At 34.0% G+C, this 17,781-nt stretch overlaps 2 protein-coding genes across 2 annotated transcripts; one reads left to right on the plus strand and one right to left on the minus strand.

Annotated features, from left to right (window-relative positions):
• The first annotated feature begins 9 nt into the window (after positions 1–9).
• Positions 10–8,283, plus strand: LOC130658001 (uncharacterized). Its single transcript, XM_057461022.1, has 8 exons — positions 10–220; positions 346–482; positions 4,375–4,480; positions 5,063–5,157; positions 5,560–5,656; positions 6,267–6,365; positions 6,656–7,093; positions 7,593–8,283. Exons 1-8 carry the CDS (start codon positions 160–162, stop codon positions 7,772–7,774), a joined length of 1,215 nt encoding a protein of 404 aa, XP_057317005.1. The 5' UTR covers positions 10–159; the 3' UTR covers positions 7,775–8,283.
• Positions 8,077–15,965, minus strand: LOC130658002 (uncharacterized). Its single transcript, XM_057461023.1, has 9 exons — positions 15,555–15,965; positions 13,799–14,051; positions 12,767–12,853; positions 11,748–11,840; positions 11,406–11,498; positions 11,000–11,047; positions 10,355–10,417; positions 10,172–10,272; positions 8,077–9,792 (listed from the first exon to the last, which is right to left on the minus strand). The coding sequence occupies exons 1-9, from the start codon at positions 15,619–15,621 to the stop codon at positions 9,740–9,742; spliced, it is 858 nt and encodes a 285-aa protein (XP_057317006.1). The 5' UTR covers positions 15,622–15,965; the 3' UTR covers positions 8,077–9,739.
• Positions 15,966–17,781: the final 1,816 nt, after the last annotated feature.

Consider the following 17,781-nt stretch of genomic DNA (forward strand, 5'->3'; position numbering starts at 1 on the left):
GGATTTTTCTGATGAAATCAGGAAATCAGAGTTTGCGGTGGAGTGTTTTTTTTCAGTTCCAAGAATCTGACAACTTCGGCACGCTTTCTGTGGTTATGTTGTTTACATTTATATAAAATACAACACAACTGCATATTTTGATAAAAAATTGTTGTCAGAATGTCCAGCAGTAAAATATGCTGTGTCATTGGGACAGGATTTCTAGGGAGTCGAATAACAGGTGTAATTTTTATTTTTATACATATAGCTACAGCTAGCTAGCTATAGCAAAAAATTTCACCATGCCAGATTTAAATTTAAAATTTAACTCTAAAAGAACTTAATATGATAAAAGTTGTTTTTAAGGAGAACTTTCACGACTTGGATTGAATGTGAATGTGTATGATCAAGATCTTACGAAATTAAACGTGTTAAAATCTGTTTTGTTACAACAAAAGTCGGAACTGGAAGAAAATGGACTATGCGCAAGGGACAACTCTTGGGTAGGTTGCATACTAACTTTAGATGTGATTTTATATTTTATATAGCTATATATAAGGCTAACTATATAATATATTTATGATGTGGTGACAACTAAATTCTCTCATGTTTTAATAAAGATATTTTCCACAAAAATCACAATTCCTAAGGGGGCTTAGTGAATTCCATTGTTTACATTTTCAGCGGAGAAAGATGTGGTCGCTGCTGGGTGAAGCAAAGTAATTATCAGTCCATTTCTTCACACAAAGGCATTGTTAGGGTTTTTAATGAATTTAAATAAATCATAAGGCATCAACTTACACTCGATAATAGTTTATAACACCAACAATGTTCCCATTGGAAGAAATCCACAGTAAAATGCCTTTCTTTACCAAATCCTAGCATCTTTTTTCCTGCCACGCAAATGCCAGAGCTAAGGAGCTTAACCCTGAAAAGTAAACAAATGATGTCAGGCTGAAATTCATCTATATATGCTGTAAAATGTGCAGACCTTTGGGCAAGTAGGGTGTTTAAAAAAATAATTCACTAAAAAAGCCTGCATAGATTTTGATCAGTGCTTGAAAATGAAAAAAACAAGAAACAATAAAAAAGGTTGCTGGCACATAAAATTGCTGTGGGCTGACCTTTTTCTTTCTAGTAAAGGGATTGGAAAGTCATTCTTTTGTGAAATTGCTATAGGAAATTTCATTTTCAAAGTTCACCCGAAAAACACCCTCGTCATATCTATACCCCCTTTGTCAATCAGAGTAAACACCTAATTAGTCGACACAATCTATTTAATTATACAATTTATTTGATGAAATGTGGTTGCAAAACTACGGTTGCAATTATGTTTTAAACACTGTAAATTACAGAACAGCTTCAACATGGATCAACTTTTTGTGTGATCTAATAATATTGTATACTAATCGATAAAGCCCATGGAAAACTCCACTGAGGCAGGATAAAAATGAAAAAGAAACATTATTTGAATTTTGATAAAGTCAGCAACCCATCCACCAAAAAAAATTAGAACCTTATTTTAACATTGCCTCTATTGTGTAGAGCTTGTGTTGATCAAGAAAATGTATAAGATCATGTGCTTTTGATGAACGTCTAAGAAGATATGGGAGATATGGGAGAAATTCTGCTGATGTCAGCAATGGCCCGTCAAAATCCAAAATTTTTTTAAAAAAAATTTGTATAACTGTTGCCTTCATTGTATAAATCTTAAAATGCTGATCAAGAAAATGTATTAGAACACGTATCTTTGACAAATGGTTGCAGAGATATTGGGATTTAAAGGGTTTTTGATGACGTCCTAAACTCGTCCATTCCAAATCTGATTCAAGGACATTTATCATGCAAAATAATGAATACAGCAGATGAAATATCACTTAAATAAGTGATAGATAACCTAATTAAGCTACTTGCTACTTTTTTTGCAATAGCTTGATCACCTGGGAAGCTATTCTTATGTAATCGGGGTGAAGGGTCTCTTTAAGAGACAAGAGAGGAGTTGAACGTCCTCCACAATACCTTAGTTTAAAGGAGCGATTGTGGAAGTCCCATTAAATGCCACATAGTTATGGTGTCACTTTAAGAAAACACCCAGTCCGGTACTTGGACTACTTTGAAGAATTGTCTTCTAGAAGCTTCTGATGATACCTGTCGGTGGACAAAAGGACCTGCTAGACATAGACAGACGGTTGTGGAATAATGAGGTTGACCAGTGTATAAAGGAAAAGAGGAAACTTTGAAAAGAGTGGAAGTCAGGTGGTAGTAAAAATATTTACTTAGAAGCTAAGCGTCGTGCTTGTACAGCAGTGTATAAGGCAAAATCAGAAGCAGAGAGAAACAGATTTGCAGATGTGTTAAGAAGGGAAGACCAGCGCAATGAGATATTTAAGATACCAAAGCAGATGAAGAAGACTAATCAAGATGTTATAGGTGAGAAGTGTGTATGTAATGATGAAGGTGTTTTGGCTAGCACAGAGGAGGAGAAAAGGGTAGCTTGGAAGAATTATTATCACAGGTTGCTTAACACTGAGTTTGGGATGAGGATAATTTGTCTGATGATGATGTTGTAGAAGGGCCAGCTATGCAGATCAAGACAGAATGGGTAGTAAAGGCTATTAGGAAATTGAAGATTTGCAAGACTGCAGGAGTATCAGGTAATGTTGCAGAGATGGTAAAAGCATCTGGATATATTGGAGTTGAGCTTATTACAAGTCTTGCTAATCAGATTATAAAGGATAGTGCTATTCCGTATGAGTGGCAGTCAAGTGTAATAGTGAATTGTTTCAAGGGCAAGGGTGATGCATTAGAAAGAGGTAACTATAGAGGTTTGAAGTTGGTTGATCAAGTAATGAAAGTTATTGAAAGAGTGATTGATAAGTTACTTAGAGAAAAAATTGATATAGATAAGATGCAATTTGGTTTTGTTCCAGGGCGTGGCACTACAGATGCCATATTTTTACTCAGACAGATTCAGGAAAAGTATTTGGAAAGAGAAAGAATCTCTATTTTGCCTTTGTAGATTTAGAGAAAGAGTGCCATGTAAAGTCATTTGGTGGGCTATGAGGAAATTAGGTGTGGAGCTAGTTACGATAGTACAGTTTATGTACAGCAATGCTAGAAGTCGTGTCAGAATTAACGATTCACTTAGTGATGAATTTAGTGTAAATGTTGGTGTACATCAGGGTTCTGTACTTAGTCCTTTGTTGTTTGTTCTAGTCTTAGAAGCGCTGTCGATGGAGTTCAGAACAGGTTGTCCATGGGAGTTATTGTATGCAGATGATTTGGTTCTCATAGCAAAGTCGATAGAAGAATTAGTTGAAAAGTTGGAGAATTGGAAGAAAGGACTAGAAGAGAAAGGGCTAAGGGTGAACACAGCAAAGTCTAAGGTCATGATTGCATTGCAGCTAAGTGTGACCTTGTAGTTGGAAAGTTGCCTTGTGGATTTTGCAGGAAAGGATTTGGTAGTAACTCAATTTTTTGTCAGACTTGCAAGCATTGGGTACATAAGAAATGCAGTAGTATTGGTAGAAGGTTAACAGCTGACATTCAGTTTGTATGCATGCGTTGCAAAGTTGAGATTATAGAGAATGAAGTATTTCCAGCTTTAATGATGTACAGCAGTGGCTCGTTAGAGATAGTTGAGAACTTCTGTTACTTAGGTGATATGTTGGGCAGTGAAGGGGGTGTTGGAAGAAGTGTTACTTGCAGGATAGGTTCTGCTTGGAAAAAGTTCAGGGAGTTACTTTCTTTGTTGACTAGCAGAGTCTTGTCAATTGAGGTAAAATGTAGGTTGTATGAGACCTGTGTAAGAAGTGTTATGTTGTACGGTAGTGAGACATGGGCAGTGAAGATCTTGACCGTTTAGAAAGGAATGACATGAGAATGGTTAGGTGGATGTGTAACGCCAGTCTGAGTGACAGAAAGAGTTCAGATGAGCTAAGAAGCAGGCTATGTATCTGTAGAGTTAAAGATGTTATCCAGATAAGAAGATTGAATTGGCTGGGGCACTTGGAAAGAGTGGCGCAGGATAATTGGGCAAGAAAGTGTAGAGACTTGATAGTTCCTGGGGCAAAGCCCCGAGGCAGACCGAGAAAGACTTGGCAGGAGGTTATAAGAACAGACGTGATATAGAGGAAGTTGAGTTTAGATCTAACACAGTCTAGATCAGATTGGAAGAGGGTCATTAATATACCCTGCCCAACCCATGCTAGCATGGAAAACGGATGTTAAGCAGAGAATGATGATGATGATTATGTAATAATATGCTAACTAAAGTGTGTCTTCCAGGCAGAGTAAATTATGTTGTATTTTCTTAAGAAACAACTGTAGTAACATGCCACATTTCACTGTGTTTTGTTTTTTGTCAAGATCACATCTCTCATTGTTATTCTTAAGGGAACCGTTACAACCTGCAGCGTTTTACAAGATGCCGTGGCTGATGTTGATTTCATATTCGAAGCTGTAGTTGAAAATGCAGATGTTAAAAGGTGGCTGTTTCAAAGTATGGCATGGTTTTTAATTTGTGTAGTAAAAAAATTAATCGGTTTTTTTCCTCTATCTCTCTCTCTCTATATATATGTATATACATGTAAATGAATGTACGGTAAGTGGAAAGAGAAACCTGGTGCCCGCAAAAAAAGTATAAATAAGATGTACAGAAATGTGTTCAAATTTTGACAATCAAAGAAACGAACAACCCTTGTTACGAATTTTATGCCTAATTTTTTGTGTATTAAGAACATACCTGGCTTTCTTTTTTTTCCTGATTTGAAAATAGGTTTTCTTAAAATTCGAAAATGTCTGTTTCAAGAAAGATAAGTGATTCTCTAGTTATATGTTTAATTTATAAAAGATTACATTGGAACATGTTTAATCACAGTGAATAGCCAAGAGAAGGAAGACAGTATCAAGAAACAGACTAGTATTAAGCTTTTCCAAATTCATCAATTCAAACGTATCTAGTAATTTAATAAGACCAATATAGGCAAAAATTTTGTACAAACTTCTTAAGATCACTGATTAGACATTCTGTTGAAAACCCATAAATTGATATGTGATAAGCATGGATTTTTATTATGTTTAGAAATCACACATAACTGTAATAGCCAGGCAATATTATGTAGCAACACATTCACTGTCGACTTGAATGAAGTGGTGTCCGAATCTTTGTTTAAGGAGGTAAGCTGTAAAGATATTAGGATTAAAATTTTTTTACTAAATACAACTAGTTTAATAATGTAACTGAAAAGGTTACCATATAAAAACTAAGAAAGTAAGCGCATGTGGAGGGGGTTGGGATTTTTTGCGAAATAAAAACAGAGTTTATTCGGGCCTAACAGGTATAAGCAATTGGATAAGTTACAAAGAATAACAAATATTACTCGGTTGTGAATTTAAAGAAAAGAAGGTCGTGTTCATTACGATGTTAAATCCCCCCAAAATTTTGATCAGGTTCTCAGCTGCGAAATCTCTATATTTTTAACAAATTTTAATAGAATTTCGATAAATCACACAAGTATAGCGGTTTCTTCTATGTTTCGCAAAAGTTTTTAATGAAATTGCAGATTTTTTTTTGTCTAGAGAATTCTAGGTTGTCGATTTTTGACACCTGTTTATTGTATTCCATTGGTGGAAATATCAGTATCAAATTTCACATCTTCTGAAGTTATACGAACACGTAAGTTGGTGTACATTTTTTCAGCATGCTGATTAAACTGATCCTGTCGGAGCTGGATAAGAAACGGTTTTGACAATAATTTCGATTCTTCGGAATCGCCATAGATAACACCTATTTCAAGGAAATGATTTTCTAGTACAGAATCGAATTTAGAAATGTTTTTAGCATATGTAGTTTTGTATTTCTGCGTTGTTGTTTTGTTGTTGTCTGGCAGTTTTTTCTGATGTATTCACTGGTAAAATAATGACCAACCGTCATTTTTTTCTGCACTTATGTATGCGGCTATTATGTTCTATAAAAGTAGTGAAAAATATATAATAGCTAATAACTGTTTATGGTCATAAGGTATGGTGATCTTAGGAAACTTGATATTTGTCTGCAGCAATTCTGGAAAATAAAAGCCTCATTAATTTTTCCAACGTTTTTCTCGTATTTGGTTTTTTTTGTACACCTTCTATGTAATTTGCGATTATCCGTTGTGGTGGTCAATAAAATAATTGCCATTGAATAGACATAAAGTATCTTAAAATTTTGTGTTTTTACGTATAGGATTGGTCGAAAATTTCTTAAATAAATTTTGCAGACTTATAATCGTATTTGTTTTTTTCAGTTGAAGATTTTTTTAATTTATATGGCATTAAAACATTGCGAAAAGTAGATGGAAACCCGAGGAGATTAAATTCAAACGAATTATCAAATTACTGGAACAGTAAGATAACTTTTGTAGAAATTTTATATGAAGTTTTAAAATGCAATTACGTACTTGACTTCTTCGCATTCAACTTCGTAATTTCGAGATCGACTGTGCCCAAAGCTTGGTGTTTTTTCCACTTTTATAAAGCGAATAAAGTTACTTGTTTTAGAAAGTATGGTCAGTAATTATATACTGTTAGGACTCAAATCTTGCATAGTTAGTACACTACTTGTGTTCATTTTTTCTATTCATCAATTTGTTCATTATTTATAATGACATTTTATTTTTGAAATTATTTGCCATAGTTCAGAAGAACAGGGTCCGAACGTTAAACATGATAGTCGACGTACAAACCCATCCTGCTAGCTCTTCCACTACAGAATTTACACAAGAAACCACATCCAGTCTCATAAACGCAGATTACGCCCTACACCCTCGACTAACGCCCAACGAAGAAAATGTTAAAGTAAATAATGCTGTGACCACCGCTCATGAAGTTCTTGTATCTAATAGCAGTCGTATGACAGGTTATCAGGACCAAAACATGCACGGAAGAGGGCACGCCCATGAAGCGTTAGATAGTGGTAAGCGTACAGAGTTAGTTGTGAATGGAGATTACACGCCTATTCCCACTTCTCATGTTGCTGTTGCGACGACAAATGTAAAAATCGATAACCTGGTCTCCTTACACAACCAACAAATGAAAAATGAGGAAGTATATAAAACATCTCCAGTCGGCAGTGGTAATCTTTTTTTTAATTTTAAAGCCCTCCAAAACCAAGTGTAATCTGTTAAAACAATTATTGCTAGCATACGAACGTTGTGTATAAAGCGGACCGTCTTTATCTCTAACATTTTTCTTCTTGAACATCTCCCTACCTCGAACAAATATTTCTGGTCCTTGACGGTTGTTCTCCCCCTGTATCCCTTCTCTATCTAAAAATTTTGCTACTTTAAGCGCGAAAACTTTCTCGGGCGGAAACTTTCGATAGGGAAATTCGCGAGATTGTTGCATTCCGGGTACATAAACTTTCTTTTATCATCAATGCATAAGATTGAAACTAAAATAGACCAATGGGGTACTTTTTCTGCGAATTGATGCTCCTGGAAAAAATGTGCAACATTAACTTTCGCAAATTTTCCCTAAATTTCTGCCCGCGAAAATGTCTGCATTTAAAGTATCCCAAGCAATTTTTATGATCCCTTGATAGTTTTTGGTGACAGTTTTTCTTGTTGTTTCAGCATCAATCGACAGCAAGGAGGAGTGCGTGGTTTGCAACGAGCGTAATTACGACAGTGTGTTAATTCCATGTGGTCATATGTGGCTGTGTTACGAATGCGCATGTCACCTAAAAAATTCTAACCAAAACTGTCCAGCATGTCGGCATACTATACATAGCATCGTGCGTGTTTATAAACCGTAATGCATTGTGGAGACTGTCTGTTAGAGAGGGTGAAGGGCACACAAATACCTACAATTTGAGATAAAAAAAGGAGTAAAAAATTAGAAAATACTTACCTAACAATAAGTTAGTGTTGTATTTCACTGCTAAGAATGGTAAAAGTTTTTGGTAGCGGAAAGAAATTAGCGAACTACTTTATGTTGTACGGCGAGGGAGTCAATTGTCGCAAATTTTGATTTAAGGAAAATTGGGTCCTGCAAAAGGAAACCTGCTATTCCAGAAATTTGCGAGAATTGATTCTCGCGAAATTTTCTTTTAATTAATAATTTTTTTAAAATTAATTTACGCTAATTTGGGGAAGAATCCCTTTACCGATTTGCTTAACAATATAGTATGCTAACTTCGCCTTTGATGCAACACGAAATTCACTTGGGAAAAGTTGTGGTTTTACGATTTCAATGTTAGGTATGGAGATTTAATGTTTAATTTTATTGTAATATTTTTGACAAATATATTTAACAAGTACCTGATTGTTGTAGTTATAACTAGCAAGACCACGTTCCTTCCCTCAGCAAATTCAATTTTATTCACTATGGATGACAGAGTTCCCAAGAAAGCTGATAATTGGCGAGTGTTGACTTTAGTCAGAAACTCGGAAAAGTTTGTGAATTTATTTGTAAAGTCCAATAGTAATGTTCCTGATAGGCTGATGAAAGACCTAACCTTAGCCGGCGACAGTTCTCGTAGTAACCGTGGAAAATTAGTCAGGAAACATTTCTCCTAGAGACAAAATTAAGTTACGTTTTCAGTAAATTTCACCGAAAAGGCTCGTTTTCCATAAGTTCGTAATGTCATTTGTTTTATCTTGCAGACATGAAAAATTTGTTTCTCTACAAGTAGGAAAGAATGGATAATTTTTTATATCATTCATTTGGCGAGAGTTTGCGTACTAACAAGTGCGATAAAAAATGTTTCTTCTTGAAATCTTCCAACAAGTCTCCGAAAACAATAACAATAACAATATAGGTCACTTAACAACACAAAAAATTTCCGCGAGAAATTTTTCAGTTTGTAAATTCGTAAAGGTTTATCGAAAAAAAATAGCGAGTTATCGCTCGCGGAAGCGTCTTTGATTACAGAAGTTATTTCTTCTGTTAACGAACTAACTACTGTTTTTAAAGTTACATGGCAAACAGAATACCCACCTCAATCTAGGTTTGTATTTACGTTTTCTCAATTGCTGACGCCTGCATAAAAGATGCTGAGTGTGTCAATTTACTACTATAGACAATTGATAATCAGCTTTTCCCTGTGCCAAAATTAAGGCGCCAAAATGGACATATTTCTTTTCACAATGATTTGCAGCTGTTTGCATTACAATAGGATGAAAAAAATGCTTTTAACATTACCGCAGGCGTATTGTGTTGTATTTTTCGGCTACTACAAGTTCAAAATAGATCAAGTGAAGCAATTAGAAACTACAAGCCGAAGTTCAAACTGTTATGTGATTTGTGTTTTTAAACCCTCGGGTCGGTGACAATAAAACATTTTAAAACATTTTCTTTTTAAAACATATTTACAAGTAGCTAAGTTATTTACAATTCTTGCTTTCAAATGTAAGTATCCTTTTTATAGCATTCAATTAATACGACTGGTCCGAAATTTCCGCTAGAGTTGCGTTCATAGGAACAATTCAAGTGAAACAGAAAAGATACTCATTCTTGAGGCTTTTCCGATTAGAAGGACTGATGACATATTAGTAGATTGTAATATTACTATCCCATCTAAGATGGCCAAAAAGCACTAGCAAATTCAATACAAAATATTTTTTAAAAATAATGTTCTAATAGAAATTCGTGGTTGGATGCCTCAATGTTCTTCCCTGATAATTTTGAGAATCCTTTAAAAACTTTTCCAAACGTTCTTGAGACAAATCAGATATTGTTTGTCGTTTTTTTGCAGTTGGTTGATAAACTGATAGCATGATTATATCAAAGATTCTTCCCAATTACCAAAATTACGAAATGCTTCTTCTAAATCTATAAATTATTGCACAAACATTGTAAAACAAACAAACAAACAAACATACAAACAAACAAACAAACAAAAAAAAAAACAAAAAAACAAACAAACAAACAAAATCTATTATTTTTAGCACAACAAGGTAACTCTACAAACATTTTCTAATAAACAACCTTGTCATTGCTCTACATTTTTCTTGGACGTTTTTATCAAAATACAGTAACAACTTTTTAGGTGGAATTTCTGTCCCTGATGATAGATATTTGTGATAGATATCTGTGATAGATATTTGTGATAGATATTGCTTTTTTGTGCAATACCATTCCCGTTATAAATGGTGGAGCCAAGCCTTACGTTTTATTTATGTGCACAAAACATGAACAAGTGTGTAGTTACCTTCAGGAAGTAAGGCCTCGTTTACATCATCGGGTAAAATTTTCCGTGCTTCGGAAAGATCTTCTTTGGAACGTTCAAGAATACTTCTAATATGTGTTTTACTAAACAAAAAGTAAACACTCGGTTACATAATTTATTGAGGAGAGAAAGATCCAAGTAATGCAGATAAATATAAAGACTTACTCATTTTCCCATTCGGACTCCTCCATTTGTTCTATTAAAGTCGACCCAATAAACGTGTGCGTGCTAAAGTGAAGGTCAACGAATGAGTGAATGGTGAGGCGAATGGTGAGGCAAATGGTGAGGTGAATGGGTGAATATATGGCATAAAGAAATAAAGTACAGGCTCGATCAATTGAGTTATTTCCACTCATGAATTTTAACGAAGTGCTCGGTGTTTATCTCTCCTCCCTATAGGAAACAGCCATTTTTTATTTTCATTTACTCCGACGTTTTCATGAATTAAATATTTCATTACATAATAATAAATCTTCAAGGCATATGGTAATTGACATTTGATTTTCATACAACAAAATTCCATAACATTTCTTTTTACTTTATGACCCATTTTTAAAATTCCCTGGATTTTCCAGGTTTCTGAGTTTTTACAGATAGTTATATAATGCCGTAGTTGAGCCACACTTAAATTTTTTAATCGGAAAAACAGCATGCCATCACTGTTTTTAGATACTTTTGAGGTAAAACAACGTTTTATAAATTATAGTGTTATTACAGATGGCGATCGGACAAACGTGCATAGCAGTTTTTTACAAGTTTACGTACAAGCATTTTTTTAAAAAATAAAACACTAAGTGCAGGGCTGTTTACCTCAACTGTACCAGTTGCCCAAGTGCAGACGACTCTCCGTCGGGTGTTCTAAAATGAATCAAAACTAATTTCACGATATACTGAATATATCGCTGATTATAACAGGTACTTGCCCTTGGTGTAAAGGCTTGAAGTTCCAGTGAAACAGCACCTAAAGGTTTGACATCAACACCTAAAGTAACTTAATTTCCTTATTTCTGCGCATGCGCTTATTTCGTCACATGAAATTTAGATACGTATGAAATATTTTTTAGGAAAAGATTGGATAATAGGAAGTTAGGGGAGATAGAAAAGCTCAAGAAAGTTGTAAACTATCAAATAATAAAACTTGCTTTTTACATCACACCCAGTGGGTGAAGTCAGCTGAAAGATAGATTGCAAACAATATTGAGCAGTTTATACTTACAAGTCCTCTTGATTAAGCTTCCCGATAATAATATGCTTCCTCGCTAAACTTTTCGGACTACGACTCACCATCCCCTCTATACGTATCTGTGAACTAAAAGATAGGAACAGTCAACTCTATATGTCGCAAACTTGAGTAACAAAAATATAATGTACCTGTCATTATTTCTCACATAGAATATAAACCCGCGAAAAAACGTTATATGTACTTTCAACACGATCACACTTAAAAGCAAACAAGATGTAGTGGGCCGGTGAACTTTTGTCACATTCTGCGTTGTATCATCCCGCAAATAGATAAAAAAAGCACACCCATTTCACTTAAATGCTGTAATTCACCCACCTCCGTCTTCCAACAAAAGATCTTTTTTTATTCTTATCTGCTTTAAACTTGGCTAGCATGACGTCATACACCTCTTTGTTTTTAGTTTTCTTTCTAAAAACACAAATTAGAATGTCGTTACGAAAGACAATGTTAAACTATTTTTAACAACAACAACAACAACAACAACAACAACAACAAGAAGCCCTGGGGGCTCTAAGAATTTCCGCTCGCTACCAAAATATTTGATGAAAACCTGCTAATTCGTTGTGTTATTGTGCTAAACATTTGAGGAGGTTTGGTGCATGAACCTCTGAAGATAAAGCACACAAGTGACATTATATCTTACAACAAACGCAAACAAAACGAAACGTGTCATAATAAACTCACATTTTAAAATAAATTGCTAACAAAAAATACAGCCTAACATTCATGGTAAGTCTTGCGATTGAAACGTTTATGGTCTTAAACGGCATTTAGTTGACAAAAAATTTTGCTGTGACCATCATTTTCAGCATACTATTTTTATTTACTGTGCCAATTTTTGTCGAAAATAAAGCAGTTTTAATTTTTGGTTAAATTTTGGCCTAAAATGGCATTTAGGTGACAAAAATCAAAATTTTGATGTCACCATTATGTTCACCATACTTTTTTTGTTAACTGTGCCAAATTTTGTTGAAAACAAATACTAATTTTGTCCTGAAACATCATTTAGATGAGTTCCCAGTAGTTGGGGAGCTTGGGTGCGAAGTTTACATCTGTGACGGAGGAACGTGTAATCCCAGGGTCGATTTTTTCTCAAAAAATGCTCCAAAAGAAAAAAACGACGGTTTTAAAGAATTTCCTACGCCTTCGGGCGCGGAAATTCAACAACAACAACAACAACAACAACAACACCCATAGCAACAACAGCAACAACAACAACAACAACACCCATAGCAACAACAGCAACAACAACAACAACAACAACACCCATAGCAACAACAGCAACAACAACAACAATAAAAAGACTAAACAAACAAGACAAAGGGAAGACTAACTTTGATTTAGACATCTTTTTCATAGCATCTGAAGTTGCTAGTGCGAGTAAGCCATCAGGTTGTGTTGTTTTTATGTCCATTTCATCACTAAACAACAACAATAAGAACAAATTTTCCACAACCTGTGAAACACTTCTTAGACTGGCCAAATATTTTCACAAAGTACATTTACGAACTTTAGACTAGGAGTGATTTCGTTCGACGTAAAACAAAAACTTTAATGAAAAAACACAGTCCAGATAACGAAATTCGCTGGTACACTTAGGCGATGAATTAAAGAAAAGTAAGGATTTTGACGTTAAGAAATTATTTTATTACGAGTTAAGGATCCTAAAAAAAGACAACTCAAGAAAAAAGATTTCTTGAACACGTTTTGTAAAGTCTGAGTTAATGCTGGCTGTTAATATGGAGTCCTTTTTTGTTGCTAATAGATTTTTATTATTGCATTTACAAACATCGTTAGCTGGAGAAGTATTGAAAGAGAATTATATGCTGTATTGTTCTTATGGTATGGCTGTATGGCTGTGGCAAATCCCGAGACTCCTGTAATTATAAAATTGTTTTTATAAAAAAGCAAACAAACAAAATAAATAAATAAGCAGGGTGGTCACGAATTTAAAACTTAGTAATTTAATTAGGAGGTTTTGGAGGTAAATTTTAGGAGAAAATACTAAAAGACGTTCAGGAGGAAATGAAGTTACGAATAATCCACTCCATGTCAGGGAATCTGTTGTTTTCAAATTCATTAATTAGCTATGTGACTATAAATTATCAGTTCTGTTGCAAGATGAACAAACGTAAAATCTTTTGTTACATAAAACGTAACAATTTACTATTTAAAGAAAAGTAACGGATGTTACCAGTAAGCAATTTAAAAGGAACCAATATTTTGAATCCAAATTTTAGCTTACTTGGAGATTTCAAAAAGGTCTCAATGTTTTAAGTTATTCCAGAGACGTTAGGAGGTGTGGCCATTCTGATATACAAACGAAAGAACAAACGAAGAAATAAATGATGAATAATTTTACTCACTCTTCTTCGTAGTAATTTTTAATAGCAATTATGATGACGCATATAATGAACACAAGTATTGTAGGAACAGCCGATACATATAACAGCCACTTTGGTGCATTTTTAGATTTAGAACTTGGTGCAGTTGTTGAAGGTGTATCAGTATAGTAGCCAGTTGGTTTCGAAGTATTGTCTATATACGTACTAAGCTCGTTATCTGTATCACGTGCATAACGACGAAGGTTCTTGGCTGCAAAGGCTTCGTGTAATTTATCTAAAAAATATGAAACATGATCGTAAAATATAAATTCAGAAAATGTACATTAACTTTGAAAATGAATTACTTCTAAAGGGGGATACGTAGGGTTGTTCCCAAGGCTGGCCCATGCCCCTTGATTCTAAGGCATACTTTTACTATTAATGTACTTCTTCGCTTCTTTCTTTTAATACTTCACTTTCGATAGTACCCCATTAATATTAATTTTTGACATTAAATGATTTTAAAGATTTTAAATGTTTCGAGACCACCAAAATACTATTAAAAATCCCCCCCGACCCCCGCCCGGCTCCATTCCCCTCGGCTATCCAAGCAACATCTCCTACTATTGGAAATCTGAGGCTAAAGCTTTCGACTTTTACCATGTGTAATTGGATTGCAAAATGAGGTAATTTTTATTGCAAATTCACTCATAATAGCGTGCAGTAAAAACAGGTGTTCTGACAAAAATTACTTTTTATCGTATGATTAATTCATCTATGTTTCGTCCTTGAACTATTTAAAAGGTTGTTAAATCCAAATTATTTAGGATATTTGATACCCCAAAACCCTGTACACACAAGTGCAATTCGATAGATACGAGGATATCTTTGTAGAATTTGAGTGAAATACTTTTTATTGACGACAAATTTAAAATAAACATTTTCAATCATATTGACATCAAACAAGTGCAAAAATAATCTTTTGTTTACTTTCTTGAATCAATGTATGACAACTGTCTGATGAATTACTGTAGAATGTTTGCACAAGAACACAACGCCGTATTGAAGGAGAGACATTTTAGATGCGTTTAAATGCTACTCAGGTCAATGTCACTCTTATTAGTAGTATTTGTGACAACTCGGTGTTAAAAAAGTGAAAAACAAGAACCTGATAATGATAACAAAAAACAACACTGCACAAATGTGGTAATGTCTTGACCGCGATATTTTTTTAAAATAACGCAAAAAAATACCAGGGCCCTCAATTTTAAATCAACTATCCATGTGTTTTGTTCAATCGTAAACTCTGTACAAGCAGCTCACCAAAATTTGCGAAGGTTATCTCACAACTTAACATAATTCAACGCAGCGGAGGAGTGCATCATTACGTCATTCCTATTTTACTTGGCTGCCGTTCTGTAAAAATAAGCTTTCGCAAAACATTTGGAATGTTAATACACCCGGAACTAATAATCCATCGAAGAAATATAAAACCTTTATATGTTAGCGTATCTATAAGATATGACATCATTGGCTGGTGCGATTTAGCGCATGAGCAGTAACAGTCTTGTTGATAATATAATTCAAAAAACCCTTCAATTTAAGCTAATAATTAACCAGTGACTATCATCAGTGACATTAGTATTTTTTCATGGAGATTCTTTATAAGGATTAAGGGATTTTTCAGTAAGGGTGACCACCCTGACACAAGGTTGGGCGTACGTTCAAGATGAAGCACCTCATTAGTATGATATCATTAAATAAATAAAAAAAAGTATATTAAAATAAAATAACTTACGACTTGAAAAGCTGTGCACGATTCTATATCCAGATATCGTTAAGATAACAGACAACAACAATTGCATGGTAATAAATCCTTCTTAAAAATCAATTAGATAGAACGAAACACATCAATGTTAATTTAAACAATTTCCATACACAATACACATCAAACTGTTTTCTTTTTCTCCTCACAGATCTTTCCAATCCTCGTCTATAAAAAACATGTGAGTAATAACATTTATTTCTCTCTTTTTTAAAAAAACATTAAAAAAGATTATATTTGTTTTCACAACACCGAATGAGAATTAAATAACTGAACAGTAAAAAAAAAACAACTCATGTAAATGTTTAATTATTCAAGCAACGCTTTTTTGCGCCATTTTTATTATTCCTGTTTTCTGAACAAAAAACATATGCCATTCACCTCTTAACAGCTTGTCATGTCAGTTTAACAGGTTGCTATTAATAGTATGAAAGCCTACTTAGATTACACTCAAGCAAGAGTTTCTAGTACTACTTGTTTCACATCAATTGGCTTCTCATACCACACAGGTAAGTTCACTAAATTCATTTAAAGTTCTCAGGAAACAATTTAGTACACAGACTCCTGACATCTAATTAACAGATTTACCAGTCTCAGACATCATAAGAAATTATTCTACACCGAGGTATCTAGCATGCAAAATTAAATAACGCTTTTAATTACATTTTAGTACGCTGATCAACTCGATCAAAACAACATTGTCACAGTTTCAGACGTATAAGTTAGTCTTTCCGTTAAAACTGCTAAACAAATTAAAACCACAAAATACAATTAAGTTCTTACAGAACGATACAACAGCTAATAATTATCGAAGGAGATTTTTATCGAAGGCTGCAAACAAAGCTATATACATGGCTTAAACAGATACACCAATAATCCTGCGCAAGCCATATGTCGCTTGAAACATCACTACACTTGCAAAAAAAATTAAAGTTAACATAAAAACAGACAACTAAACATATGTTGGAAATTCAACTTTGTGAGTAAAGCCACAAACCAGTTTCATTGCTACGTAAACACGGAAAAAACCGTTGCATCTAATATTCCATCAAATTTGGTGAGAAGCAAAATAAATTTAAATCATAGGATTATAAGACGATAAACATTTTAAGCGAGTTTAAATCAAACTGTTATCATTATGCTGAGTAAGCGATTTTATGCTTTGTTTTTAAGTAGCACAATAACTTTCTTTCTTCAAGCAACCAGCACCGAAAACATAAGTAAAGCTACTGGTTTTATCTGTATAAAGAGAATAATCCAGTAGTTCAAGTTACATCAATATAAGAAACAGCAGGCAACCAGAAAATACGCACAAGATTGAAAGATCGAGCAAAACTGTTATCGTATTGTCGCTACTTAGTTATCTCTAATCTCCCGACTCCACTGTTTCCACACGGCTATGTTGTGATAAAGACAACGTTACACAACGCATTAACTAGGTATCTTTCATTAGACATAAGCGATGTAAACGGTTAAATTTGTTAACAAGATGCGTAAGGTTAAGAAAATATGGTACACAGTTTTCAGTAAGAATGTAATTATTACAATCACAACGAAAAAAATTATAATAGTATTAAGGAAGATTATTTATTTATTTATTTCGCTTTAAGTTTAGTTAATTTGAAGTAATCGTTCACACATGTTGCGTCAAAACAATACACTTTTAGTTTCAAATTAAAAGTTACGTCATCAAATCACCGCTAACTAAACACCATTTTAAAACTACAACAACAAAAAATATGGCCGCACGTATTCAATGATGTGTTGTTATATAAACATTTTTCCTTCCACCATAGCAAGACACGTATAAATTAGAAACACCGACAGAGAATAGCGAATCTCGCAACATTATAAACTTTGAGACATCCTTTACAAAAAATGAACCGTTTTACAACATTTAACATTTAACAGACAATGCAATGTAGAGCTTCCGAAATATCAAATATAAATCCTTCGCTATATCGAAACAACCAGTCCGAAACAGCCAATATCGGAAACAAACTCTTTGGATAGCTAATATTGAAAACAAGCAGTTCGATACAACTAATAACAGAACAAATTATCTATCAGTCAGCTAACGTGATCTTCGTGACAACTTCACACAAAATCAATTTGAAAGCAAGCGCGAAAAATAGACTCTAAAAAAAACAAATTAAAAAAAAACAGATATTGACAAGAATTATTTTTTACAATTAGCTGT

Source organism: Hydractinia symbiolongicarpus, chromosome 9 (genome assembly GCF_029227915.1).
Source record: "Hydractinia symbiolongicarpus strain clone_291-10 chromosome 9, HSymV2.1, whole genome shotgun sequence".
NCBI classification, from domain to species: domain Eukaryota; kingdom Metazoa; phylum Cnidaria; class Hydrozoa; order Anthoathecata; family Hydractiniidae; genus Hydractinia; species Hydractinia symbiolongicarpus.